This window comes from Artibeus jamaicensis, unplaced genomic scaffold (genome assembly GCF_021234435.1).
Source record: "Artibeus jamaicensis isolate MK-2021 breed Jamaican fruit bat unplaced genomic scaffold, CSHL_Jam_final scaffold_537, whole genome shotgun sequence".
NCBI classification, from domain to species: Eukaryota; Metazoa; Chordata; class Mammalia; order Chiroptera; family Phyllostomidae; genus Artibeus; species Artibeus jamaicensis.
In genome coordinates, this window is record NW_026522047.1 from 5,266,123 (window position 1) to 5,292,776 (window position 26,654).

At 54.0% G+C, this 26,654-nt stretch overlaps 1 protein-coding gene across 5 annotated transcripts in view; it reads left to right on the plus strand.

Annotated features, from left to right (window-relative positions):
* Positions 1 to 26,029, plus strand: part of SPATA5 (spermatogenesis associated 5) — a 183,110-nt gene extending 157,081 nt beyond the window's left edge. The window contains exon 16 of one of the 5 annotated variants that reach the window (XM_053658393.1): positions 25,969 to 26,029. In XM_053658393.1, the coding sequence (XP_053514368.1) occupies positions 25,969 to 25,986 (18 nt within the window). In that variant the 3' untranslated portion in view covers positions 25,987 to 26,029. Of the gene's footprint in view, positions 1 to 9,922; positions 10,805 to 25,968 lie in introns of those variants that run through there. The other 4 variants (XM_053658394.1, XM_053658397.1, XM_053658395.1 and 1 more) reach the window with 4 other exon arrangements.
* Positions 26,030 to 26,654: the final 625 nt, after the last annotated feature.

The following is a 26,654-nucleotide window of genomic DNA, read 5'->3' on the forward strand; positions in this document are numbered from 1 at the left end:
GGTCAGGCACGGCACTGCCCTGAGTCGGCGCCGACGTGGTTGTCTTCTTCCCCTTCCGAAGCCGCGTCTTCGAGTCCCTGCTCCCCGAGAGCACAGCACAGTGGCCCGTGCCTCCCTCCGTCTCCCTCCTTTCTCTTCTCTCCAAAAATACGTGAAATCTTTTTTTTTTTTTAAGAAAAATCTACTTGGTATTAAATGCATAAATACATAAAACATTAAAATAAGATTAACATGTAAAGTTTTTATATTGAAACGTATGTCTTATTTTTGATTTTACACCTTTTTTTTACTTCCCCCAAGTACATTCTTACTGATTTTAGCGAGAGGGAGAGGAAGGGGTGGAGGGAGAGAGAAACGTCAGTGTGAGAGAGACGTTTGTCGGCTGCCTCTCGTGTGCCCCAACCAGGACCTCTCGTATGCGACCTGTCCCGGGACCCAGCCTGCACCCTAGGCCTGTGCCCCAACTGGGAATCCAACCCACAACCTTGGGTTTACAAGATGACGCTCCAGTGAAGTGAGCCACACTGGCCGGGGCTGAGCTTATGCTTCCTAATGTATGAAACCAAAGGCACTGCAAAGGTTTGTTTTGGCTTATTATGTAGCTAGTAATTTTTCTTCTTACATAATGTTCCTAACAAAATTCTTACTTTCTGTCTCTGAACGAATTTCTAGAAAGCAGATTTTCTGCTCCTCAGAAGTGTCACGTTCTCACAAATCCCACTTTATGCTGGTCACAGTGTCCTGTCCCTGACTTGTCAGTTGGGAGACCAGGGATAATACAGATGATGTTCTGCTGCTGGCTTTGCGGGAGGAGGTTGGGAAGAGCTGTGCTCCGACCGGCCTGTGCGTCCCTGACGGGAGCCGCACAGCTGATGGGCGGGCGTAACTGGTGGGCTGGGCCAGCCGGGGGTCTCCAGGGGCCATGGGAGCAGGGAAGCCCTCCCTCCCTCCCTCCCTCCCTCCAGCTCTGGTGCCAGCCCCCTTGGCTGGAACCAAGGCCAAGAGTTTTGTGTCTACTTTAGGACACGCATGAGCGTGTCGTCTTGGGAGAATTAGAGCCGCATTCCCATGTATGTGAAACGTCGATGCAGGAGAAGCACGCGGGTTTGAATCGCCGGGGTCCAAAAGGAATCCTGGCTGTCCCTTTCCTGCCCTGCCCCCCAGCCCGTGACACCGCCCCCGGCAGCACCTTAGACGCCGCACCTGAGCTGGCCTCGGTCCCACCGGCAGCCTGGCCCTCGGCCGGTCCTGCACCTGCGCAGTGTTGGCAGCAGGCAGCCAGAGGCGGGGATGGTGGGGGTCCACTCCGGTCGCCAGGCGTCGGCGGAAAGCCAGGCCTTTCGGTGGCGTGGCGCCTCTTGGAGGCGCAGAGAGGCTGAGCTGGGACCCGACCTGTCAGGCTGGAGGTCTGCAGAGGCTGTTCCGAGAGGAGCAACATGAAAAATAAAGAGGGCAAGCAAAGGGGCCAGGGCACTGGGTTTTCACCACTCTCCTTTCCTAGAAGTTTGGCCAAGTGGTGACTGGGAAAGTGAGACGCTGGAATCGCTTACCCTGCTTGACTGCCACTGGACTTCGGGTGATGCCTAAATAAACCCCAAAAGGGAACAAGAGACCGAAAACCACTCAGACACCCGGGGCTTAGGATCTGGTCGGGGAAGCTGTGCGGCTGTCAGAGGACTGAGAAACAGCCTCTGTGCCCTGTTCAGTGACCGGTTGTCCGGTGCAGAGGCAGCTGGAGAGGAGTGTGCGTGGTGTGCTCGCATCGATCTGAGAAGGTGGCGAGAGGCTGTGGAAAGCCACCCGGCCAAAACAAATAGATAAGTGTGTCCCGGCCAGGAGGGGAGAAAGGAGGGACAGCGACAGGGCAGCAGCGCTTCGCAACCCTCGGTGCAGGGGAGGGACTCGGGCAGTTACAGGCGACTGCCTTGCCGTGGAAGGAGCGACGGCCGGGCGTCCCATGCGTTTCCGCTGCTCGTCCCAGGAAATCCAGCCCGGACCTGCCCGGCTGCAGACCCCGCTCTGAGCTGGCAGGAAGCGCAGACAGAGGGCGTGTTGAATCGCACCACGGGGACACCGTCGGGACCGGGACGGAGGGGGCGTGGGAAACCGCATAGGACATGTCTCCAGCATGAACCGAAGGGAAGGAGGGAGAGCTGCCCTTCAGATACCAGACGCGTTAACTAAATTTAACCTGCAGTTCTTATTTTGATCCCGATTTGACCAAACTGTCTGTGAAATGCAGTTATGTGGAATTGGCAAAGTTTTAAGACTGACTGAATATTGATAACATTAAGAAGTTACTGCTATTTTTATGGGCGATAATGATGTTATGCCTTTCTTAAAAAGCATTCCTTCAGAGCTACACGCTGAAGTAGTCGTGGGTTTAGCACAGAGTCTGACTCCCCGCATTCAGCACCGTGTCGGGGTGCGGAGGGGCGCGCAGCACGTCATCCTCCCTGCTACGGGGGAAGGTGCACACTCTGCCCCCGGTGCTTCCTAGGGACTTTGGTCTCGTCTCCGTTCCCTCTCTGTCCCCTCTCTGTCCCCTCTCTGTCCCCTCTCTGTCCTCCGGAGCAGGAGTCAGGCGCTCTCACCGAGGGTGGTGGCACCGTCCAGAGAGACAGTGCAGCTTTCTCCAGCCACTCAGACCGGGAGGAAGAAGCTTGAGCTCCGCGCCCTGGGGACACTCCGCCGCCACCTGCCCCCCCCCCCCGCTCCTTGCCAGCGCGCGTTCCCAGTTACGTGCACAATTCTAACTGCATTTAGAGACTGTCTCCAAATGGAATTTTCACAGACTTCCAAATTGAATAGCTCCAGACTCAAGCTTTGTGGTCTATTAACTGTTTAGGGCCCCTCCCCCGACAAAAACATTGAGTTTTTGTTTTCTGATGTTCATTGAGACTGCTCCGGTTGCCAGGAAAGAAAATAGACTTGACATGAAGATAACATCACACTTTGATCGTGGCCTGTGCCGAAGTCATCACCCAGAACAAACAGCTTTAGTTGTTCCCTGTGGCATCCATGATCAGATGGGAGAACTTGGGACCTTCCAGCCTTCTAGTCGGATGGCGCCTGTGGCCTGGAAGCCGCTTGTATAGCCCAGGACAGAGGCAGCTGGGGACAGCGGCCCTGCCACAGCAGGCTGCGTGTATGCTGGCACTGTGACCAGGGCCGGGGCAGGGACACAGGTTCCACAGTGGCAGCTTTTGAGCAGAATGCCGTGAGGTGGTGTGTTGCCGAGACAGCTCTGGAGAGGAAGCGGCGTGTGAGCACCCAGGCTCCCGTGCACGGAGAGGGTGAAGGGCCCTTCCCAGGCCCTCTCTTGTCCCCTTAGCCATCCAGCAGGGGCTGCCTCCCGAGGCTCTTCACTGCCCCCGAAGATGACAGCGTTGTCCTGTCCCTCCAGGGTGCCCCCCCCCACACACACACACAAAGTTCATTCGGGGCAGTAACCCCACGGCCTTTCTCCAGCCACAGAGACAGCACCAGGCCAATCAGAGCCTGGCCACAGGGGCTTGGTTACTGGAACTGAGAATAACCAGGCCCTGCCGGTGACCAGTCCTGACAGTGACAAAGCCCAGGTGTTGCCTCGCCGCGGTTTGTGCCACGAGGTTTGTGCCACACGGGAAAGCCGCTCTGGCGAGAGGCACAGAGCGGAGGTACAGAGAGAAGCCGCAGCGAAGGCGCGGCCCTGGGATGGGGCCCGCGGTGCTGCACCGGTTCTCCGTCCGAGCAGGCGGCCCCGGTGCACCACAGACGCCCACCTTGCCCGGAGGCTCCGTGCAGGCAGCGCGAGAGCTCGGGGCTCCCCTGTGGACAGGGCAGCCTGGCACGCTTGCCCCCATGGTCTGGGAGCGTGTGGCCTCCAAGTCTTTTCAGGGCTTGGTTTTTCTCTAAAAGAAGGTAAATCTGAAGCATTCATTAGAAGATTGATATAAAAATTTAGTAATTCTGAGGTTAACCCAAAACTTAGCATAATCTTCTGTGGGAACATTCGTGTACGTGTGGGTGGGTTTTAAATTCCAGAGATGTTACCAAAAGAGCAATCAGCAGAAAGATGTTTTAAAATACTCTGTTTCAGCATGTAAAATCTCGTTTTATTACCAAATTCTTTTGTTAAAGGCACAGCTACTCCGGGTTGCTGCCAGAGTGATGGGATCTTAACAGCCCGGTTAATTGTTAAAGGATCCGTGAGTGGTGGGCTTCGGAACCGCCGACGGCAGAGTGGGCTCGGCACAGCGCCCAGGCTCACGCCGTGCCGTGAGCTCACACTGCATCTGCAGGTGTGTGTGTGTGTGTGTGTGCGCGCACACACACATCGGCGTAGTTTCTTTTGTTTCCCAAAGAGAACAGACTTGGTGGGGGAGAGCAGGGTGGACCCGGAAAGCAACTCAGAACTCCTCCAGGGTCACGTTCTTCCGTGTAACTGTAAACTGGGGACAGAAGACACCTTGAACGCACCATGTGAAAGGGTGTGGTGTGTGTCCAGTGAGATGCCGGTGCCGGTCTCCAAGGTGCGGCCCGTGTGAGGCTGAGGGACTGGAGCCCCAGGTGAGACAGCCCAGCCCGGGCGCTCGCCGCAGCTTTCCAGCGTCCGGAGTGCTGTCGCGTGTGTTCATCGCGACACAGACCACAGAGACAAAGCCTGCAAAGCAGCGTCCATTGTAGAATCCCCAGTATCCAGGTGACTCGCTCCGAAAACAATTGTTGCATTAGAAATACCTACTGGTCTCTTTCCCATGATGCTTTTCTTTCTTTCTTTCTTTCATGGTTAGAAATCTGAGGACAGTTCACCTAGTTTAAAATGATGATGTAAAATGTGTGGGTATAATCCTGATACTAAATATATACACTCAATGTTCTTGTCTTTAGACATTTAAAAACTGGATGGATAATCTGTGCTTTAAAAATCCACTGTTAGCTCTTTAAATACACCAACCGCTGCGTTTCTGGTGCCAGACCAATCACACACCTTTAAGATCGAAGCTTGTGAAAGCGCAGCGTCTTCACTCCCAACAGGCGCCTCACCCGCCCCCTCGTCCCACAGCCCTTTCCGGGTCTGGGGTTGCTCCCGGGCTGTTCTCATCGTTTCTGGTGCAGTCTTCACAGACATTCTGGATCCGTCCTTGGGCGGCTCTCTGGCTCTTCTCATCGCCGAGCTCGATGCCACCTTGCTTGGTCGCTGCGGTCTCACAGAGGGCTTCGGGCGACGGTGAGGGAAGCGTTTCCGCTCCGCAGTCCTCGGTGAGGGCGGACGTGCTGGTCAGAAGAGAAGAACACGCGTGTCTTGGCTGCAGCCCCCGTGAGCGAGGTCGTCTTCCTTCTCCACTTGACCTGGCGTGGGAGTAACTGATGAGAACGACTGGCCCGGCCGTGCTTGGCTCTCACGAGTGTTTGTGATTTCCTTTACATTGAATCACCTTTTTTTATTGTTGCGGCAAGAACTATACCTCACTATTGACTTGCAAAGTAGTAAAATTAAGAGATTTCTCTGTTTTTTTCCTTTTCAACGGACATGCAGGAGATAAAGCTCTGAGTGTGTCTCACTCCTTGGAAGATACCAGGCCGTGTGATTTTGCAGATGAGGAAGAAAACCCCCCAGTTTCTGAGTGCGCAGTGTGTGATGTTATTTCCGACATCAGAGCTGACGAGCCGACACACACTCAGAGTTAAAAACTCACTGGTGGGTTAACTGACGAATCGAGTTCCTAACTGCGTTGTAGGAGCATGGCTTCTGCACTCGAACAGGCCTGCTGAACTTCGCAGTCTCAGGGTCTCTGTGCCCTCGGTCGTTTACATGGACGGGCCCCCCCCCCTCCCCGTAATGGAACAGGATGCAGGTCTCTAGGTCCCTCTTCATAGCAGTAAAGACCTCGGGGGCCGTAGTCTAGGCGGGGGCAGCCGTTCCGTTTTCCCAGGTTACAGGAGGAAGGTCTAAGAAAGCAAACCCTACCTGCCTTGGCCGCGATCCGCCCTGCTGTGCACCCGCCCGGGGCGAGTCCTGGCCCAGGTGCACTGCGGCCTGAGTCACCCGGAAAGGGCAGAACAGATGTGATTGTACAGCATCCACAGGACTTAAATCTGAGTTGTAATTACTGTAATGCCGTGGTTCTTAGCCCTTTGGGGGTTTGGGTTCCTGTTTAGAATATACTGAAAGCCTCGAACCCTCTCTAGAAAAACACGTACACATACAAACATTTTCGTAGGTTTCGGTATATTTTTAGGTCCACCTAGATGGCCACAGACCCTGGGTTGAGAATCTCTGTTATATGACCAATAACACACAAAACTGATGAAGTGCTACTTGAAATAGCACAGTTCATGTAACAAATAAGACAGTGTTTCTCTATTCGGATTTAAAACAAAATAATATAACGTGAGTTTCTAAGCCAGTGGCTCATAGGTACCAGGAGCACCATCGGAACAGAAGCCCCTCGTTGAACGTGGAAAACGAAGAAGAAATGGCAGTGCGGCCTGGATGCTTTAGGGTGTCTTACCTGATGGCGCTGGGTCTCGATCCAAATCCAGTTTTGTGTGTTCATGTGCCCGGGAGAGAAGACCTTTCTCTCTCTCAGGATGGAGCTGCTGTCCCCGAGATGGCACCCGCGGGAGCAGTTAGGGCTCGTCACTGTCCTGCCCTCCCACTCTGCCTCGTGCTGGTAGCTGCCCCTCAGCTGCCCGCAGACGGCCAAGTCGTGTGTTCCCACTGGAACGAGTCCCAGGTGTGAAGACGGCATGGGGTGCAGTGAAGTCATCGTCTGTTGCTTGTCTGAAAGGTGCTAAGAGAATAGATATAAAAAGTTCTCATCACAAGAAAAAAACCCTAACTCCGAGTAGTGGTGGGTGTTGTGTTGCGATTATTTCACAACACACAGGGTGGGCCTCGGTTGGTGCTCAGTTTGTAACATGATAACTAGTAAGTAGCCTCCCCGTGCCACGCTTCTGTGCCTCCCACGCCCCCCGCCTCCCCCTTCAGCCCCTCTGAGCACCTCGTCTCCCAGGCAGCCTCCTGGGAGCAGTGGACGTGCTGGGCCCAGGCTCCTACCCCCCCCCCACCCAGGGAGGCTGGGGGAGTGAAAGGACAGGTGGTCACGCGGCATCTCCGCCCCACTGGCTGTGTCCCAGTCAGGTCCCACAGGGCACAGGCGGTCCAGATAGAGGATGCCTTGAACAAAAGCACCATCTTGAAAATAGGTCCTGAGACTTTTTTGAACACTGCAGCCCATTTCTTTTGGCGGATTCTTTCCAGCTTCTTCGCACACTTGAAATACAAAGGGGCTGAGAAGCACGTCTAGGCCTCACTCGAGGTGCGTTCTTCCCGCCAGACGGCAGGGTGGGTGCAGAGGGCAGTCTGCCTCTGCGTGGACCCTGCACCCCCGTGCAGACCGGCTGGCGGTGCTCTCCTCCACTCCAGGCCCTGCACCCGGCTGTCCCCGGCCTGCACTTGGGGGCCGTCCCGGGTCTCCACTCCCCAGCCCTGGGCTGCACTTGTTTCCTGGGACCGCTCGGCCGCCCTGGAGCCCCGGTGAGAGCAGCGAGCCTCCGGCTGTCCACACCTCTGCAGAAGGCTCCGGTGCCTGCAGGGCGGGCAGGGGAGCCCCGAGGCTCCTTGGGGCTTCTGGGAGGGTACAGTTCATCTCGGAGCGATTGGGGAGCTCAGCGGTGGCAGGCGTGCAGGACTGCAGTGTCCCCGTGGGAGTCGGCGGCCCCCAGCCCGGGTGCAGGCAGGGGCCTCGCCACGCCACTCCCCGGGGCTGCGCTGCTGTGGTGCCGTCCTGCTCAGTCCAGAGCGGAGGCGTGAGGCACGGCCCGGGCCTCGTCTGGAAGTGCAGGTGACTGCTCACAGGGACTTTGGTGCCCTTTTAAAAAGAAGGCAGTGACCTGCACCGAGAAGTGGGCGGGCAGGTTACTGGGCACGGACTGACACCCGGAACTCTGCCTGTGGACTCGTTTTCGGTGAACAGCCTTTGCCTGGACTCTGTTCTTATTACAACGTTGTTTTTTTGAAACGGTGCTGCCTGGAGTGCCCATCGGTTTTCAGGTTCGCAGAGCGCCTGCGTCTGGGTTGCTCAGCTGGCCCACCCGGTCCAGCGCCCTGGTCTCTGGGCCGGGGAGGAGCCCAAGGTTGGGATGAAGGGCTCGGTTTTTTTCCACAGTGAAGTAAGACATTGTTCCTGTTCTTCTCGGCATTCAGAAGTCAGCACAGTTGCCTCTTTTGCCCTTTTGCACTTAAAAGGGAGGTAATTAGATTTCCCAAGGTTCAGTGGTCAAGAGCCGTCTCCTCCTGGGAAGCTGCCCCCAGTCCAGCCGCTGCCCGCGCTGGTGCTCAGCCGCCTTCCCAGCACGAGACGGCACCCTGGGCCTCCAGGCCGCTGTCGGGCGCTTTGCTCCTGCTTTTGAACACAGTCACTCTTCCCTTCAGTGGCTTTGCTTTCAGGGTTTCTAAAGCATCTTCATGAAAAGTCCTTTTCTGCCTCCAGGAAGTCACCTCAATATGTCTAAACGCACGTCTCAAAGAGGCCTAAGTCTCCTATAGAAAGGGTTTCTGATCATTTATGGGACTTTTCGGGTATCTGATAGTCTGTTGTCACTGCTCGACAAATGGAGAGAGAGTTACTGTCACACTGGCACCAAATGAGTGGCCATTGCGGCCACAGCAGCATCTGAGTCCAGCTCGTCCCACTGTCTACCTTTTGTCTCCGTCGTCACTTCCCTGAACAGGTCGTGTTCTCACCTTTGCAGCCAGGCACTTACATTTTTTAAAGTTTAGGTATCACCGTTTTGGTCAAAACTGAAAAACAACGCAAACAAAATGTAGCTTTATAGAGCTAGCCAAAGCCCCTCAGCCAAAGCGCTGTAACTGGCAGGCGGCCGATGGCTCCTCAAAGGGCCCGGTCGGTGGCCTGTGGGGACGAGGACGCAGCGGTGAAGAGCCTGGGCACAGCTTCCAGAGCCCTGTTTGCCAGAGAAGTCACGCGCCCAGGTGCCCGGAGCTTTCTCTGTGAGCGGGGCCTGCGGTTCGGATCCGCCGGTTCACCTGCCTCTGTTCACCCGGCGCTCATTAGGGGGCCCAGAACTAGCAGTCACGCTGTGGTGGTCCGACCGGGCCCCTCGATCTGTGTGTGGCTTCTGAGAGCCCCCTGAGTGTGCTCCCAAGTCCCCCAAAGGCCACCGAGTGGCCTGGCAGCTGCGGGCCACCGCAGAAGCAGAGGACCCTTCCAGTAAGTGAGCAAACAGAGAGCCAGTGCTGAGTGGCCAGACAGGCGTGCGGGGCCCGTCCATTGCCCGGCGGACAGGCGCAGCCGGATCGGGCACTTTTCCCCGCTGTCCGTGGCTCACACTCGCCCCTTTTGTCCCGCCAGCGCCCTTCAGCCCAGTCCCGTGTCTCCAGACCGATGCTGCCGCTGGCCTGCTTCCACTGTCTGGAGCCCAGGGGGCTGCAGAACACCCTGCCTCCCCCCCGTTCCCCCCACCCCCATTCTCTGCATCCTTTCAGCTCCTCTGGCTGAGCAGACAGAAGTCGCTGCTCCGCTCCCACGCAGCTCTCCAAAGGAGACGGAGGCAGCTCGGTCTCATACTCCCGAGGTTTAGGAACTCATTAAAGAGATGTACGCACATAAAGAAACACCTACACGGGTCGGTAAGACATTAAAGGCTGAAAGGAATGTGGCGACTCTGTGCTGTGACCAGGTGTGCCGATGAGCCAGCCACCCCGTGCACACGCGCACACACAGCCCTGCGGCCCTGGCTGGTGGGTCGCGTTGCTCCTGGTTCAGAGTGCTCAGTGTGTCCTCTCGGAGTGAAGAGAAAGGCCCGTGAAGGTGGGTGCAGCAATGCACTTGGACTTGGAGGAGTTGCCCGGGTGAGTGTTTGAAACACAACATTCCCAAACCCAGCGTTGATGGCCTTCTCTCCCCACCAGGTCGTCGCCGTCTGCAGAGAGGCCGCCCTGCTGGCGCTGGAAGAAGACATGAAAGCCAAGTGCATCAGGAGAAGACATTTCACTCAGGCCCTGAGCACCGTGACGCCCCGAATCCCTGAGTCCCTGAGACGCTTCTACGAAGACTATCAGGAGAAGAGCGGGCTTCACGCGCTTTAAAGTCATGCATAGTCATGAGTCCGGAAATGCTTCCTAGAGAAAACCGGTTTTGTTTTGAAGTTTTTTGTGGAGAATGTTATATCTTTAAGAAGCAAAATGTCAAGTGTGTTAATGAAGGGCCTGTAGCTCTTGTAGATATTTTTAAATTCTGTGGGTACAATGAAAATGTCCATGAAAATCTCTGGATGGGAGATTAATCCGTTTCATCTGGAAATGTGAGCTCATTTGAAATGCAGACTTCCAGCTCTTTCACTTTGGACCTGGTTCCTTCATCCCATGAAAGGCTTTCTTGCCCCAGAGTGTGGTTCAGTGCACCCCTGAACGCCCGCCCGTGGGCATCGGTTCACACCAGAACACAGATGAGGCATGTGGAGGAGCGTGTGGTGGGAGGCATTTGCACATCTTTATTTTCGAAGGCCAGTGGGACGGCCGGGTGCACCGGCCCAGCTCCTGTGGCCTGGTTCCCAAACACATGTTGGTTCTCATTACGGTTCACACCTGCGTTTCTGCTGTAGCCATGTTAACCTTTCCTTATGGTGAAAAGGAAAAAGAATGGAGTCATTCCTTACAATGTAATGTGCTTTGGAAATTTAAATGCTGTAAGTTTAAACCATATGAAGTATTCATGTTTTAACTTGTAGACATTTTCAAGTCACCAATAAAGTTTTCAGTTAAAAAGCAAACCAAATTGTACTCAATCTTATATCTCATGTTGTGTTCAAAATACGTGTATTTATACTTCTGGTTATTTTATCTTTGGAATCTGTCGACACTTTGATGCTCCATAAATACCCTTGAGAAGTTGTCAGACGTTGATTCGCTGGCTTCCTGGCAGCGGGAAGACTGTGCACTCAAACCCGGTCTCCATAGATCACTGAGATTCCCAGAAAGACGAGTCAGGCGAGAACCGCTGGGAGACCCCACCAGGGGGCCGTGTGGCTCTGTGGTGGCAGGTGGTCTGCCGTCGCGTCTGACCAGCTGCACCTGCAGCGACCAGAGACGGACTCGCAAGGCCTTTCTCCCCGACGCCAGCGGTTTGCTAGGACCTAAGGCCGCCCGAGGGACCAAGAGTATTACCACTGTTTGAAACTGTGCTGTCAAATATATTCGACGATAGTCACATGTGACTGACTATTCAAGTTTAAATTTTAATTAAAATTACGTAATATCAAAAATTCAGTTCCACCCTAACCGGTGTGGCTCAGTGGGTTGGGTGTCGTCCTGCAAAGTGAAAGGTCACGGTTCGGTTCCCGGTCGGGGCACGTGCCTGGGTTGTGGGCCAGGTTCCTAACGACCGGGGGCATGTGAGGCAACTGACGATGCGTCTCTCCCTCTCTGTCCCCCTCCCTGCCCTTCACTCTAACAGTAAATAAATAAGGTCTTTTTTAAACAGTTAGTTCATACGCATGTCAGCCACATTTCAAGCTCTCGATAGCCACACAGGGCAGGCGCAGGCCGTGCTGGACGGGGGAGCGTGGACCGTTTCCGTCGCTCGGAGGCTCCAGAGGGCCCTGCTGACCTGGAAAACAAGGCTCGCAGGCCGAAATAGAGCCTCCAAGTTACTTTCGTGTTCCCCTCTTCCGCTTATTAGAGTAGCATAACTTCCTTCTTGTAAGTGCTGAGGGTGCAAGAAAATAAGAAAACTTTCCCAAAGGCCTAAACACGGAAATTAGAGAAGCCCTGTTGCCGATAAAATAAAAGCCACAGCAGTAGGCTGGACCTGGTGTGGAGACTCTTGGGTCGGGGGCGGGGCGGGAGAGCGACAGTCTCAGCAAGGCCACTCAGACCCTTCAGCCACACGACACAGGGAGACCCAACAGCCTCACGCCTCATGCCCACCTTCAAAGACCTTCAGTGTAGCAGTCGACTCGGAAAGAAGTCCTCCCTCCGGCATGGGGGGGGCCTCACCCAGCCTCTCTCGACTTGCTCTGTGCACAGGAAAGCATGGATCCGAGCCAGAAACATCCGTGGGGTGACTTGCAGCTGTGCTCATTGGAGGTCTGTATCCTCAGCTGTGTTACGAAAGATTTCAACAGCTGAGACCCTGCCTCCGGGTCCCCAAGGAGCTGGACCAGCGGAGTCCCCACTCTGCTGTGGGAACATTGACAGTGCTGCGGCTTCGGGAAGTAAGGTGTATTGCAGAGACCCTGTAACTCAGCAGCTCCGAATCACCTCGGTGTGGCTCTCAGTCGTGCTCAATGAGGGAGTGAGGAAGGACATTGTCGCACCGTTGCTCACAAGGGAGGCAGAACTGGAGACAAGCTAAGTCTCCGCAGTAAGCATCGGTCGGTCTCCGTGGAATACTCACGCAGTGTCGTACTTAGTGCAGTGAAAAATAGACCTGCACGTGAAACGGGTGAGTCTCAAAAACAAAGACGTCTCAGAAGAATACTTGCAATACTCATTTCAGTCGAAGGCATGCAAAACAATATCTGTCGCTTACGGGGGCGTGTAGTGAATGACCACACGAATGGAGACGAAAAGCACCAGGTGCTGGGGAGGAACTCCCCAGGGGGAGAGAACGTTCCCCGCCTTAAGCAGGGTGATGGGGATGCAAGTATTGATTGCAGTGCAGTCCACGCGTCTTGTCGGCCGAAGTGTTTCCTGGCTCTTAGCAGATGAGCCCTACTCTGACATGTGATGATCCAAGGGTGAACCGCATCCGCGGCCAGGACTGCACTCTAACCAGCATCCCCTCCTGCCATGGGGCCCCACCCCACGAGCCCCCACTGCAGGGCCCGGTGGGCACAGCCCCAGAGTCCGGAAAGTGGGGGTGCCGGGTGTGATGGAATAAAACTCGAGAAGGCAAACGAGGTCAGGCTTCTAGGACCCGGAAACACGTTGGGAGAGGTTTCTTGGTGAAAGTGTTTAGCAGACGCGTGTCCTCCAGAGGGAGGGAGGGAGGAATCGGAAGTTGAGAATTAAAACTTATTTTAGAGCACCGCACCTCCAGCCTGTTGCAAACCAGTGATTTTGAGTACTTCCCCTAGACAGCTCAGTATCACCATTGAAAAGGCAACGATAGTCCAGTATTTGAGTTCTGTGGCCTTGGACAGTATTACCAACAAAAATCTGAGTCACAGAAAGGGCAGGGGGTGTCGCTAATAGCAGTTTGCCCCAGTGCCGTCTTCGTGAGGGTCTCATGCTTATGGATCAGAAACAGCGTGGGATCCTGTTTGGGGGGCTCGTTTCTGCACAGAGAAGGTAACTTCAGCAAGGAGAGAAAGTGCTGTTTTGGATTCCATTTGGTCAAAAGCTTGTCTTTGACCAACTTTTCAGCTTCTTTTCATGGTTTGGGAGGTGTTCATAGTGACCGTGCATGTGCGTGTGTGTGTGTGTGTGCACACGCGTGCCGAGAGACTTTCGTCTGAGTAGGGAAATTAATGTTTCCTTCCAACAACAAAACTTAGAAGAATGGGTTCTAACTTTTACTTCATCATGAGTGAGGAACCATATTTATAAGCTTAAATCTGACCACCCTAACTTCACTTGAAAGATGTTCAGTACTGCGGTACTCCTGATGTATAAAACAGGTTTTAAAAATACTATATAGGTTTTCCGTTTTGGAAACGTAATTACTGGATTAATGGGAAACCAAACTTGAGTCTGTGTTACATTTATCTTAATCCGGAGAAAGATGGGGAAAAGCTGCTGTAAAGACAGAACACAGGGACCGCTCTTCGCTGGCCTGTTACTCAGATTCCTGAATGCGAGGCCATCAGGGGTCCTGGTTCGCTTTGCCGTGTGTCCCTGGGTCTGTCCTTTGTAGAGACACACACACCAGAGCACCCTCGGAGGCTTTATACGGGTGGATGAAGAGGGGTTTCCAGATACGGAACTTCCACACCTCAGACTCACGTGCTTTCCTTCCTTCAGTTTTCAGGACAGCTGTGTGCACAGATGGGCTCTTTACCTGACGCCTCTGTTAGATACCCCTTCAGGCACAGCAGCCTGTACCTTTGGGGGCTTGCTTGAGGGAGCAGGATTCAGCCCAGCAATTTCAGCAGCAGGAGATGTGTTAGGGGGTCCGAGACAACGTACAGAGTCATGGCAAGTAGTGGACTTCCCCTTCATGCGTCACCGTAAACGCTTCTGGAAAGATGGTTAAAGTGTCTACCCATACACATTGCACACTGCAAAACCCAGGGACGTGGGAAGAAAGAAAAGCCGAGTTCATCTACACTGCATTAGGGACCAGATGCTAAGTTCGCAGAGGCTGCCCGTCAGGTACAACACATTTGGAGCAACTTACAAAGAATCCAGGAAGTTCAACACCCAGTCTGCCAAGAGCCTTGCTGTGTGGCAGGAAATGCCTTGTCGGTTCCGAGACGCCATCGATGGGAAGGCTGTTAATTTAAAAAAACACCTTTTGGGGGGGGGGTGGAGATAAAGCGCTGAGATTTGAATATTATTATTATTGCATCCTGTTTTCAGAAACATTAAAATATGGAAAACATACTAAAAATCATTGAAATTCAGTTCAGTGAGGAGGAAACATCACAGCAATTAAGATGCTATTTGCAGCCAACACGACCACTGGGATGAAAATGCTGACAGGTGGATGGAGAGGGGGAAGGGTGCGGAGTGCGGACCAACGTGCCTGGGGCAGGAATGGCGGGGGGCGCTGTGCCAGGAGCCCCGGGAGAAGTGGAAGGGACAGGAACACAGCTCCAGGACCCAAAATAGAGCTGGGGCGCGTGAGGAAGGCGGAAAGCAAAGCAAATTTTAGAATTCCACTGTGTTGCAGTCTCAAAAACTGTTGAGACCACCCAGCCAATGCGACTCAGAAGATAATAAAACAACAGAGTTAAGAGTCAGCAGAACTCGGGCAGCGGGTTTATGTCTAGTGCATCCCACCAACAGACTCCCGGAGAATGGCGTGTTCTTTACTGTGCAGCCACAATCATCACAGCCTGCTTCATTCCAATAGCAAACTATGGGACCAATTCAAATACTTCTCAACAGGGGTATTTAAATAAAAGTGGTACGTCCAGGCAACGGAACACTGTACTGCTGTAAAAAGTAATAAGGAAGCTCTTTACAAACTGGTGTGGAAATGATCTTCCATGTGTAGAGAACCCACATGCGTGACTTAGACGCACGCTGAAATGCCGTGCACGGAGAACGCGCGGTGCTTCCTGCCGCCCCTGCATCTGTCTGCTCGTTACAGGCCGCACACGCTGGGACGCAGTGTGTTCGCAAAAGCCACAGGGACGCGGGACGGGCTCCGCAGCCACCATGCAATGATACTAAAGGAACGTAGGAGCAACCACAGAGAGCAGCTACTTAGTTCAAAGTTCATTTTGGAAACTATTCTTCCATGAAAGAAGTCAAAATAGTAAAATATGTGGGGAAAAATAATGAAAGCATCAAAATCCATGAGATGCAATTAACACTGTGCAAGGAGAATGATGTATAGACCTAAACACTTCTTTTAATTGCATAAGATTAACCCAATTAAGCATTGTTCTAAAAAAATTATTGTAAAGAACTCCCAAATTAACTTCAGGAAAATATAAAAGAGCTGGAATTAATGGTGACAATAATGATGACGGCAACAGGTGGGTCCGATGGCTCTTTGGAGAAGGAAGCCCACAACAAAGTAGTCTTGTCTGTGGTGGACAGAATCATCACCCACACACACGGATGACCATGTCCTGGTCTCCGAAACTGAAGTTCATGCTACACCTTATGTGGCCAAAGGGACTTCACTGATGTGACTAAGGATCTTGAGATGGGTGTGCTGGGATTATTTTTTTAAGATTTTATTTATTTATTTTTAGAGAGGGGATGAAAGAGAAAGAGAAACATCAATGTGTGGTTGCCTCTCACTCACCCCCACTGGGGACCCGGCTACAACCCAGGCCTGTGCCCTGACTAGGAATTGAACCAGCGACCTTCTGGTTTGCAGGCTGGCGCTCAGTCCACTGAGCCACACCAGCCAGGACATGGGTTTTCTTGCTGTAATCTTAAGGGTGCCGAAGCGCAGGAGGGAGGCCAGAGAATCAGTCAGAGGAGGGGTGGTGGGCTGCCCCGCTGCTGGCGGGGAGGACAGAGCAAGGAGCCACCAGCCCGGGGGGGCGGCCGCCCTCGGAAGTGGGAAGAGACAGGAAGGGGATTTTCCCCCAGCGTCTGCAGGACACATCATGACATTTATGCCCATTTATTATAGGAAAACACTTTGTTTCCTCAATTTCCTGGATAGTTTCAGTTGTTTAAACATTGGCTTCAAACCGTACAGGGCCAGAATCTTTCCTGGAGGTTCTCATGACATAATAAAAAGTAAATAAACTCAACACTGTTTAGATTTGGAAGTATGGAATATGACCCAGTTCCACCGTAATTATATAACTGGTGGCAGGGGGGCGGGGCGTCGTGAGAGCTGATTACATTTGTAAAGGACCTTTCGGCCTGGAGGGCAGGTGCCCCCAGAGTGCTGAGCACCATGGTGAAGGGGTCCTGCCATCCCAGGGACCAGAGTGGGGACTAAAAATGAAGCAGGGCTTCCTGCGAGGAAGGTCAGGCAGGAAATGCCTCACGGAAAAAGGCCGCACTGTCCTGTGATACAAACGCTCAGGCATTTGCGATGGAACAGCCAGCCGGAGGCTCCGTTCTAAGTAAGGATCACGTTTTCTCGGAACGGTCAAGGAGCTGGGCAACAAAATGAAACGATCGCTTTACCCAAAAGAAGGTTCTCGTCTTCGAAGAAGAGACTAAGAGGATGCTTTGCTCCTTCCAACACAAGTTTGCTTGCCGGGGAGGTGGGGGCTGTTAAAAATTGGAAGAGAAGAGACCCCCCCTAAGTTAAGATAGTGATCAGCGGTTGCTGCCAATAAACCTGCTGGTGATGATTTAAGCTTGTTAGAAACCGAGCTACGTGTTTCACTGGCTTCGCTCTCAGACAAGCGCTCGCCGCCCTGGCCTGGAACTAGCAGCAGTGAATGGCCTCGCCCTTGTGTCCCTGGCAGAGCCTGGGACGAAAACCCTGTCTCCTCTTCCTAACCTCCCCTTTCTGGCCCTTTCCTGATTTTGTGGCACAGCCCCTGGGGTCCAAAGCAGATCGGCAAACACATAAACCCTTGAACGTCCTGCAATACTTTGCCGGCATCGGTGGGACTCACCGGCTGGCCCAGCCAAGTCTCCATTCCACGTACCCCTGAGCCCCTGCTGCCAGCCGCCAGTTCACGGCGCAGAGTTCATCTTGGTGTCGTGTTTGCTCCGGGTTGACTTTCCCCAGTCTGTCCTCCCCGGCCTCTCCCAGTCTCCCGGTTTGCTGCCTTTGCCAATGTCCTGTCCGTAACCTGCAGAAAAGCCCCAGGACCGCTGACACGGCCCCGAAAGATCCCCTCTGGAGACTTTGGGGCGGCTTCATCTGCAGGCCCTTCAGCTCTGGGGGTCGGGAGGGGGTCACAGCCAAAACAGGTGCTGTAGAGCCACCGATCCTTGTTCCCCCCAAATTTCCCTGAAACGGAAGAAAACTGGGCCGGTTCCCCAGGCCCCCCACACACACACACATTTTCAGGGCTTCAGGGTTTGAGTTTTGCCTGCGTGCAGAGGGTGGGCCGGAGTACGGTCTCTGGTCTGAGAATCAGGAGGCATCTAAGCTCCACTGGGCTCAGTGACTTGCCCAAGGACCGCAAGCCAAGAGGGGCAGCAGGTTGGTGGTTTCCAAGCCTGGTGTCGCCTGTCCCCCAGGCCATCCTGTTCCAAAGGAAAGGAACCCAGAAGGGAAGGACTATTTTGGGCTATTTACTCAAAGCCATGGGTAAACCCTGACTCACCCTTTGAAATCTGAGCTACGTGAGCCGCAGGGCCTTCTCTCCTCCTGGGTGGTGACCGGATGGAAGTGCCACACTGTAAGCAGGCCTCCCGGCTGTTGGGGACATATCTCTGAGCATCACAGTGACCAAAGATGAGGACGGAAGGTCCCTGCAGGTGTGAGCCCAGGGGGCTCGCCATCCTGCAGTGTAGGGACTCAGCTGGGCCTTGCAGCTGGACCAGGAGCAGCCCCAGGGGGTGACATCAGTGTGCTTCCAGTGCGCAGGCCACGGGGACGTTTTATTTCAAAATAGCAACACCGTACTAAGCACAGCAGTGTGCACGAGAGCACTGAGCCCTGGCAACGTGGTCGTGGGTAGGAAAGAGGCCCAAAGACGGCACAGCGCACAGTACCCATCGTGCCCTGTGAAGCCACTGGGCTTGTTTTCAGTGGGCACTCGAGGGGCACAGTGAGTGAAGTGGTACCGGAAGGAAAGCAGGGAAATGAGGACTCGTGGATTCAGGCTGTCGGTGGGGAGGACGGGGGCGGGGGGGGGGGCGCGCGTGGCCGGAGAACTGTGGTCAGACGCGAGTCATTTCCCAGTCCTGTTTTTGTTTGGGAAGATGACTTCACAGATGTAAGCTCCTCGTTAAAAAGAAGTAAATGACCGAAATCAAGCTGGACATTCCCAGCCCCAGGATGACAATGGGTCATGAACGGAGGATCTTCGTGAATCCGAGTGGCTTCCACCGTGGAGACTGCTGGTCTCCCATTCCGGAGGCTGAGAGACCCTAGTCACTGCGTGTCAGGGCTGGTTCCTTCGAGGGCTGAGGGACCCCCGTGTCCCTGGGCCTCTCTGGGCCTGTGGGCGCCCTCCTCCCCCTGCGCCCCCGCCCCTGTGCCGTCACTGACTCCCTGCTTCATAAGGCGCTGGTCTCGTGAGAGGAAGGGCCACGCTTGTGCCTGAATGTGAACTTATGCACCTCTGTGATGACCTTTTCTCCAACGGAGGTCATGTCCTGAGGTACTGAAGGTGGAATTCACCCCACAGCAAGGAGGCGCAGTCCCTGGCCGCGCAGGCCCACGGCCCTGGGAAGGGAGGAAGACGGGGGTTTCGATCGCACCCTCGCAAGGCAGCTTTCAACGTGTTCTTCATGGTGTGGCCGCCCCGGCTTCACCGCGGTGGACAGGAGAGAGTGCGGGCAGATTGTCCGAACGTCTCAAAGGGGTTCCAACATTCCGGGGAGGGGTGGTAGGGGAAGAGAGAGGACTTCATCCTCCGAGAGTCTCTAACGGATCACAAATATGGATTGCAAATCTTTAAACCAACTTAGAATCCTCCTCCTCCTTACAGCAGCCACTGAGTCCTCAGTGTCCTCTCTGTCACGCGATCGGTCCCAACATTTCACACGTCAGCTTATCTCTTCCTGGAATCCATCTTATAAGGGAGTTTTAGGGCAACGTTGTTTGTACTGGCAAAAAAAAATGCTAGAAGTACGCTGAGGTGTGTCAGGAAATACTCAGCCGGGTGAAGTGGCGTGACCACGCCACGCGTGCCTGCAAACCTACGCAGCTGTAGCCAGTACTAACGTACTAACGCCCTGACGGCGGAGGCTGTGGCTTCGCCCTCCACGAGCCCCGTCACTTGTCTGTGAGCAGTGAGGACGGTGGGACCTGTGGCACCTGAGGGGGAGTCCCCTGTGCAAGACACAGTTAGTGACACAATTAGTGACCGGGCAGAGCTGGGCTTCAAACCAAGGAGGCGTGTGAGTGGGTTGCGGTTTTGAAACATACGGATCAGAATGTGGACAGCAGTGACCGCTGCAACGTGGTGGGGTTGTAGGCGATGTCTTTCCTTTTTCAAAAGAGAAGAAGTATGTGCGTCCCGGCTCCCAGGGAGACCCAGGTCTCGGCAGCCCGAGCTCGGCCTGCCCACCGGCCCCCCAGTGCCTGGCTGTCCCGGACGCCCTGCACAGCCTGGGTGAGGGCTGGCACCACCTCCCGTGCCACCTCGGCCCCCCAGGAACGTGCGCCCCTTCAGGCTGGACTTGGCTGCCACCTCCCACTGATCCAGACTCCTCCTTCTCCAAGTGACCAGCTCTGCTTCTAGAAGCCTCCTCTCTTTCCTGCCGCTCACCCTCCCACCTGTCTGCCACCTAGTGTCCCTGTGGAGTTCACGGTCCTGTCCTCAGGGCCCCTGAGCCCTCAGTGCCTCACCGCCCACCCCTCTCGGTGAAACTCCCCGGCTCTGTCAACCTGCAGCGCCCTCCCCTCCCCATGACCATCGGGCCATCTCCACCGCTCACGCTGGCTCTTCCCCCAGTTCTCCCCCCGGGACTGCCAGTTCCAGTCACCTCCTCGTGGGGGGACAGTCCCGAAGGCAGAGCCGTCCTCCTTTTTGTTTTTCGAAGCCGCACCTCTCAGTCCCAGGCTGTGGCTCTCTCTACGTGGTGTCTGACAGGCACATACTGAATGATGCCGAGGAGTCCAGGCTGCTGTGGCCAGCCCTGTCCGGGCAGCTTGGTCAGTTGGCGTGTCACTGGTACACTGGAAGGTTGCAGGTTCGATTCCAGTTGGGTCGTGTATGTGTGGGAGGCAGTCGATCAATATCTCTCTCTCAAATCAATAAAGATGTCCTCAGGTGAGGATTTTTTTTTTTTTAAAAAGATTGCTGTGTTTAAAATAGCATTCCTTTGGTCACTGTCCATGTAAAAAACAAAAGTTTACACAAGGTAAAATGTAAAGCAGAAGAATTGTGCCAGAGGACACCTGACCCGTTGACGCAAGTCCGTGAGGGACGCGTGTCTTGCTGTGACCCCCCACGCCCTGCGGCTCGTCTCACCGTGGTCCCCACCTCCGAGTTCCCAGGAGGAGCCGCTGGCCAGTTAGCAGATCTGATCAGCTTATCACCTCGAAACCTAGATCTCTGCTTGGGACCGGGTCTCGTCCTCTTTACCAAGGGACACAGTGCATGAAGTTGACAAATGGCATCGCTGATTAAACCATTGGCCATCGGTGATTGATCACATTCAGCCTTTCCCCACCCCCTCCCCCGGGGTGGGGGGTGGAGCCTAGGCAGGACTGAAAGTTTGGTCCTCCCCCTCCCCCTCCAGTCACCTCCCCTGGAGCTACCTAGGGGCCCCCCAGCAATCACCTCATTAGCATACACTCAGGTGTGGTTGACGGGTAGGGTAGAAGGTGGGGGGTTTATGAGGCACATGAGGAAAGATGCTCCACTCACCCCCCCACCCCTCACCGTCCTGGGGAGTCGGAGGGTTCAGGAGCCGCACCCCAGGAGCCGAGGATGAGGAGCAACTGCACATCCCTTACTGCCTCCCAGCACCACGGCCTGAATCAGACGCCGGCCTCTCCCTTGTGGGGCTGTGAGGGACGGAAGGAAACCGCGTGTGTCAGGGCGACCCCTCTTCCCCCAGCGCTCCTTGCCCGCACCCTCCTCCCGGCACCCTGGCCCGCACCCTGCTGCCCTTTACACACATCCTGTGGACGTGCGAACAATCCAGAGACGTTTCTGTGGCCGCCGGCACCTGTTCTCGCTTGCAGGGACTGTTTACATGCGCAACCTGACCCTGGTTTCTGTTTTTGTTTTTGGTTTCGCTCGGTCAGTGGCTGGTCTGCTTTCAGAATTCCCCGTCCCCTATTCTACTCCCGGCGACAAGGCCACGCCTGTCCTCTTCTGAACTGTCCGAAGCCTCTTTCCCAGGCCCAGGCCCCCGCCCGCCCAGCCTGATTGATGGGCTCCTTCCTCTGCCTCCCCCGGATGGCCGCAGTCCCTGTTCCTCCAGGTTCCTGGAATTCACACAATAGCCATCGGTCCTTTTCCGTCAGAGTGACAGTGACGTCAGGGATGCAGCCCTTGTTCCCTCCGCAGCCAGCTGGTGCAGGTGGGGCAGCGGCGGCTCTCGGGAGTCCGTCCAGCTCCCGCCCCAGGCCCTGGCTCTGCCTGGGGACCGCCTGGACAGCACGTGTCCAAGTCTCCCGAGTCCGATCCCACTCTGCACTGTACGCACACCCACTCCACGCACTCCCGAAACCGAGTTTTCTGCCCAGAAGTTACTCCTGGGGGGTGTAGCTTCCTGTGAATGGCGTCTGCGAACCCAGGAAATGTTGCATCCCCTGTGGATTCGCTGATCACGAAGGGCAAGAGCCGCCTCTCGAATCTTTCTGAGGCCCCCCCACCCCACCCTCAGCACCCAGTAATATTCGGTGGTAGGGAACGAAGTGTGTCCGGAGGCAGCTCCGCTGGAGCCTGCCCACCCCACCCAGGGCGCCTGTGGGCCTGCTGCCACCCAGGTGTTGGGGGGACTTCACAGGGCAGAACGGAGTGGCCTCGCTCAGGGGGCACCAGGCCTGGCAGGGGGAGCTGGGGACGGGGAACCCCACCCCGAAAGCCGTGGTCTGTCCTGCTGGTCCAGTCAGTGCAGGGCTCACCCCACCACGCTGACCGAGAGTTCCCAAAGGATCCTGGTGTCCGCCACCCCGGGTCCCCGCACGGACACACCCTCCCCACAGTCACCGAGGGATCTCCCCCTAGGAAGCTGCATGTCCATCCGGGGCAAACACGCTGAGGTCCTCTATGGACCCCGAGGCCCACACAGAACAGGCGTTGGGAAGGAGAGCGGGGAGGAACGTATTCTGCCCCTTTGAGGTGGACAGCTCACAGCTCTCGTCCCTGTGGCAGGGGACACACGCCCTTGCCCCTTCCGGTGGGCCTACCCCCCAGGGCTTGGTTACTTCGTTTCCCTTTTCTGGCCAAAACTAGGCCACGGCAGCCTCCTCTGTTGTCGTTTGAGTTGCTTTGAACTACACTCCTTTCTGCGCTTGCCCCACTCTGGGCGGGGCTGGAGAAGGCCCCTCGGGGGCGCCCTGAGGTGTCCCGCACGCAGGACTGTGATGTCACTGGGGCACCAGGTTGTGTGGTTTCGGTTTTTTTTCCCCCAGAACTGCAATTTATTTACGGTGTTTTTATTTGGGTCAGTGGGAAAGGGCTGGCAATTAGTTGCCTTGGCAAAGGTTCAGTTTTGCCTGAAAAAGGAACACAGACTTGACTTGTTGCATAATCGCAGGTAAACCATGTCCGGGCCGGGCTCCAGGCCCATGTGGGGCTCTGGGCCGCGCGTGTCCGGACACAGCCCGGGTGGCAGTGCTGTCTCCACGGCGGGGGCGGGGAGGTCTCTGCCACGGAGCTGGTTTAATGGTGAAGCTTGCTTGTCAGGGGCCCGCGGAGAGGAAGGGCTGGCCGGGCGGAAGCCCATGGTCAATGCTTCGCTGTGGCTGGGGCCAGACCACCCTGCCCGGTGCAGTAAACGCACTTTTCTTCAGAAGCTTCTTGTGTCTACGGGCAAGTTTTCGTTTCTTGTGTGCTGAATACTTTATTTAAGTGCGACATGCACACAGAAAAAAGTGCACAGATCTAGATATACAACTGGGTGAATTGTCACTAAGTGAGTAGAGCCCATGACTGCCCCCCGGGCTAAGAATGTGGGCCCAGAAGTGCTCCTGTGTGTGGCCCCCCAAAACCCCACCCCACAGCTTCCCCAGCAGGGGCCACTGACACCCCGTGGACAAGGCTTCACTTTACTTTTCTGATTCTAAGTCGGACTTCTGGGTTCCCCATCAGTGCCTAGGACTCTAACAGCCAGGTCCGCAAACCAGAGATCGGGGGATGGGGGGCCTGGGGTGCATCTGTCAGGGCATCACCAGTCAGGTATAACTTGTGCAGGGGTCAGGACCACCGCTGGGACATGCTGGGGACAGAGCATCCTTGTTTGCAAGGCCTCCCCCCTAAGTGCACAATTTGACAAAAAATGCACTGAGGGTGCCCGCTGCCGTGCAAGGATGTGATGCATCCCCAAGGTTTATCGTGACGGCCAGAGCAGAGGGGCTTACGTGTGCGCTTCCTGTCCAGCAGGTGCCCCGGGTGGCTCCGTGCGCTCGGGACCCAGCACCGCCTCTGCGTTGTCGGGGCCAGGAAACACTCTTCCTGTCCCTTGTCGTCAGACGCCCGTTCTGGGACAATGCCACACCTCCCGCACCAGGAAGGGGCCAGGCTGCTCCTACTCACAGGTCGCCCTGCTTCCCTGGACCACACAGTGCCTGCTGCCTCTCCCCAAACCCTGCGCCTGAGTCCCGGTGACGTGTGTTTTAAAACTGTTCTGCAAACTGCCAAGGGCTACCCAAATGTGTGTTCAAGGCTTCTTTTTAGATAAGGGTGTATGTTTTTAAAGGTTGGCATGTACCAACTGTCTGTCTGAGTTCTTTCAATTCATGCTCTTAAAAAGTTGTAACTTGGAATTTGCTCTGAGGGCAGGATCTGAAATCTGCGTCCTGAGTCTGGGGAAGGGGACCGTGCCCCTTCTCTTGGTCATACCCCTTTACTCCTCTCAGTCACATCCTGGACTTTGAGCCCCTGGTTCTGGCCTGCCCCAAGCACTCACCTGTGTGCTATATTTGCCTTAAATTAGAATGAACACCCTGGTCTTCCTATTTTTCTACCCCAAAACGCACCATCAAATCTGTCAGTCTTGATAATGAGATACCCCCCCTACATAACCTGGGCAACCAAAAGGAAGGCCCCCCTCACCCACACTTACGCTGCCAGCCTGTGCCCTGTGGCATATTTTCCCCATTCAATATTTTTTATTAGTTCTAGCCATCTCTAGTTTCTTGTTCCTCACACCTGCCTCCTCCAGAAGAAAGCCTAATTATTAAAAAATGTTGTTTACTTACCAACTAACATATTCTGTGGTTCCCACCTGTCAAAAGACCTCCAAGCGGGACAGATTATTTTCTCCATTTGGTAAATCTGAGATCTGGAAGAGGGAAGCATGTTTAAATTGCAAAGTCTGGCACCTTCCATTTAGCTCAGAGGATAGTGACCAGCAAAGCGAGGGGTCCCCAGGGTGCAATGCAAGACCAGGCACCAGGGACAGAGGCACAGATCAGGTCATTGGCCTCATCTGTGGCCTAATGTTCATATTCATGACTCGCCACTCACCACCTTCAGTGTTTTCATGTCCTGAGGTTGAGGTTATTCTTGCAAAGTGATGAAAATCAAAATAGGAATCTGGATCCATCTGTGGCTGAGCAGCCTCCAAATTGCATGTTGAGATGAGCTGCAGACAAAAGTCCATCACCTTCCTTTTCATTTGATTTTTGAAAAAGATTTTACTTATTTATTTTTAGAGAGAGAGAAGGGAAGGAGAAAGAGAGGGAGAGAAACATCAGTGTGTGGTTGCCCCTCACACACTCCCTACTGGGGACCTGGCCCACAACCAAGGCATGTGCCCTGACTGGGAATCAAACTGGTGACCCTTTTGTTCACAGGCCTGTGCTCAATCTACTGAGCTACACCAGCCAGTATCCCTGAACTGATATCTTTTATTAGCCCACAAAGAAAACCTCAGTGCATCCCCCAAGTTAAAATAGTGTGGACAAAATTCTCTGATTACAAATGAAAGCAACCCAGACAATTACAATAAAAGCCCCTACTACCTAGGAATGAAAAGCAGAAAACAAACCCATAAAAATCCACAACTCTTGGCTCAAAGACGAAATACAAACTGAAATAGAGAAAATATACAGGAAATACAAGGCATGGAAACCTATATGTCAGGATATACAGGATGCGGCCAAGGCAGTTTTGGAGGGAAACTTCATAGCCTTTCCTGCATATAACAATAAACGAAGAGGGAAAACAAATTAAGCATCTTAAGAACAACATAATATGCTGAGAAATTCAAAAGGAAGGAGTATAAAAACAAACGCAGACATTAACAAGTTGAAAAACAGAAAAACAGTAGCAAACACAAATACATTCAAAATAGGTCTTTGGAAAATACAATAAAATAGACAAGTGGAGAACTGAACAACTAGTTCTCAGGAAAGGAAATACACCCAGTGTTTGAGGCTCCGCCCTCCTGCTGCTATCAGAGAAATGGCAAACACAACCACACCTGGGTACCACTTTCTTACTTATCTGATCGGCGACCTGGGCAAACACTTGATGACACACTGGGCCTGGAGGCCCCGGGGGGAAAGAAACTCTCTTCAACAGTTCTAACGGGTGTGAAAAATTGTGCCATCTCTACAGGTGAGAATTTGGAAATAGCTCACAGAACGACAACTCCATAAACCTCGCCAATCTACTTCCAAGGGTTGGTCCTGCGGATATGTTCCTGCAAGGATAAACAAGTTTGTTCCTTGAGGTATTGTTTATCATAGGAAAGACTAGAAAAATCCTCAGTACCCACAATTTAGTAAGCTGTAATCCTCCGTGCAATTGTTTGCCATGCAGCTGCAAACCAGAGGGACTTATTTATCCGCTGGGATGAAAAGATCTCCAAGACATAATGTTAAGTGAGAAGGGCAAGGTAAAGAATGGTGTGTAGAATATGTTATTGTTTATATTAAAAATGATGGAATAAATGGAAAAAGATATGTATTCGTAATTCCTTGTGTGAGTAGTAAAAAGAGCTTCTAAAAAAGGGGACTCCAGAATGTGATAGCTGTGGGTCCTCATTCGGGAGGGTCGGGGACCAGGTTGGCGAGGCACGTACACATTTTCATACTTGTATGTTTTGACCCATGTGAAAATATCGTCTAGTCAAAAAACATTAAATAACTTCTAAACACGTGCCGTTGTTCCTGTATAAAAGGACAACCAATCTCTGTGTGTCCCATCCTGTTGAATGCGTTTATTGGTTCCAGGAGTTGATTGGCAGGTGGCCCTGTCATCTCAAACAGAGACAGTCTGGGTTTTTTTTCCTTTCCCATCTG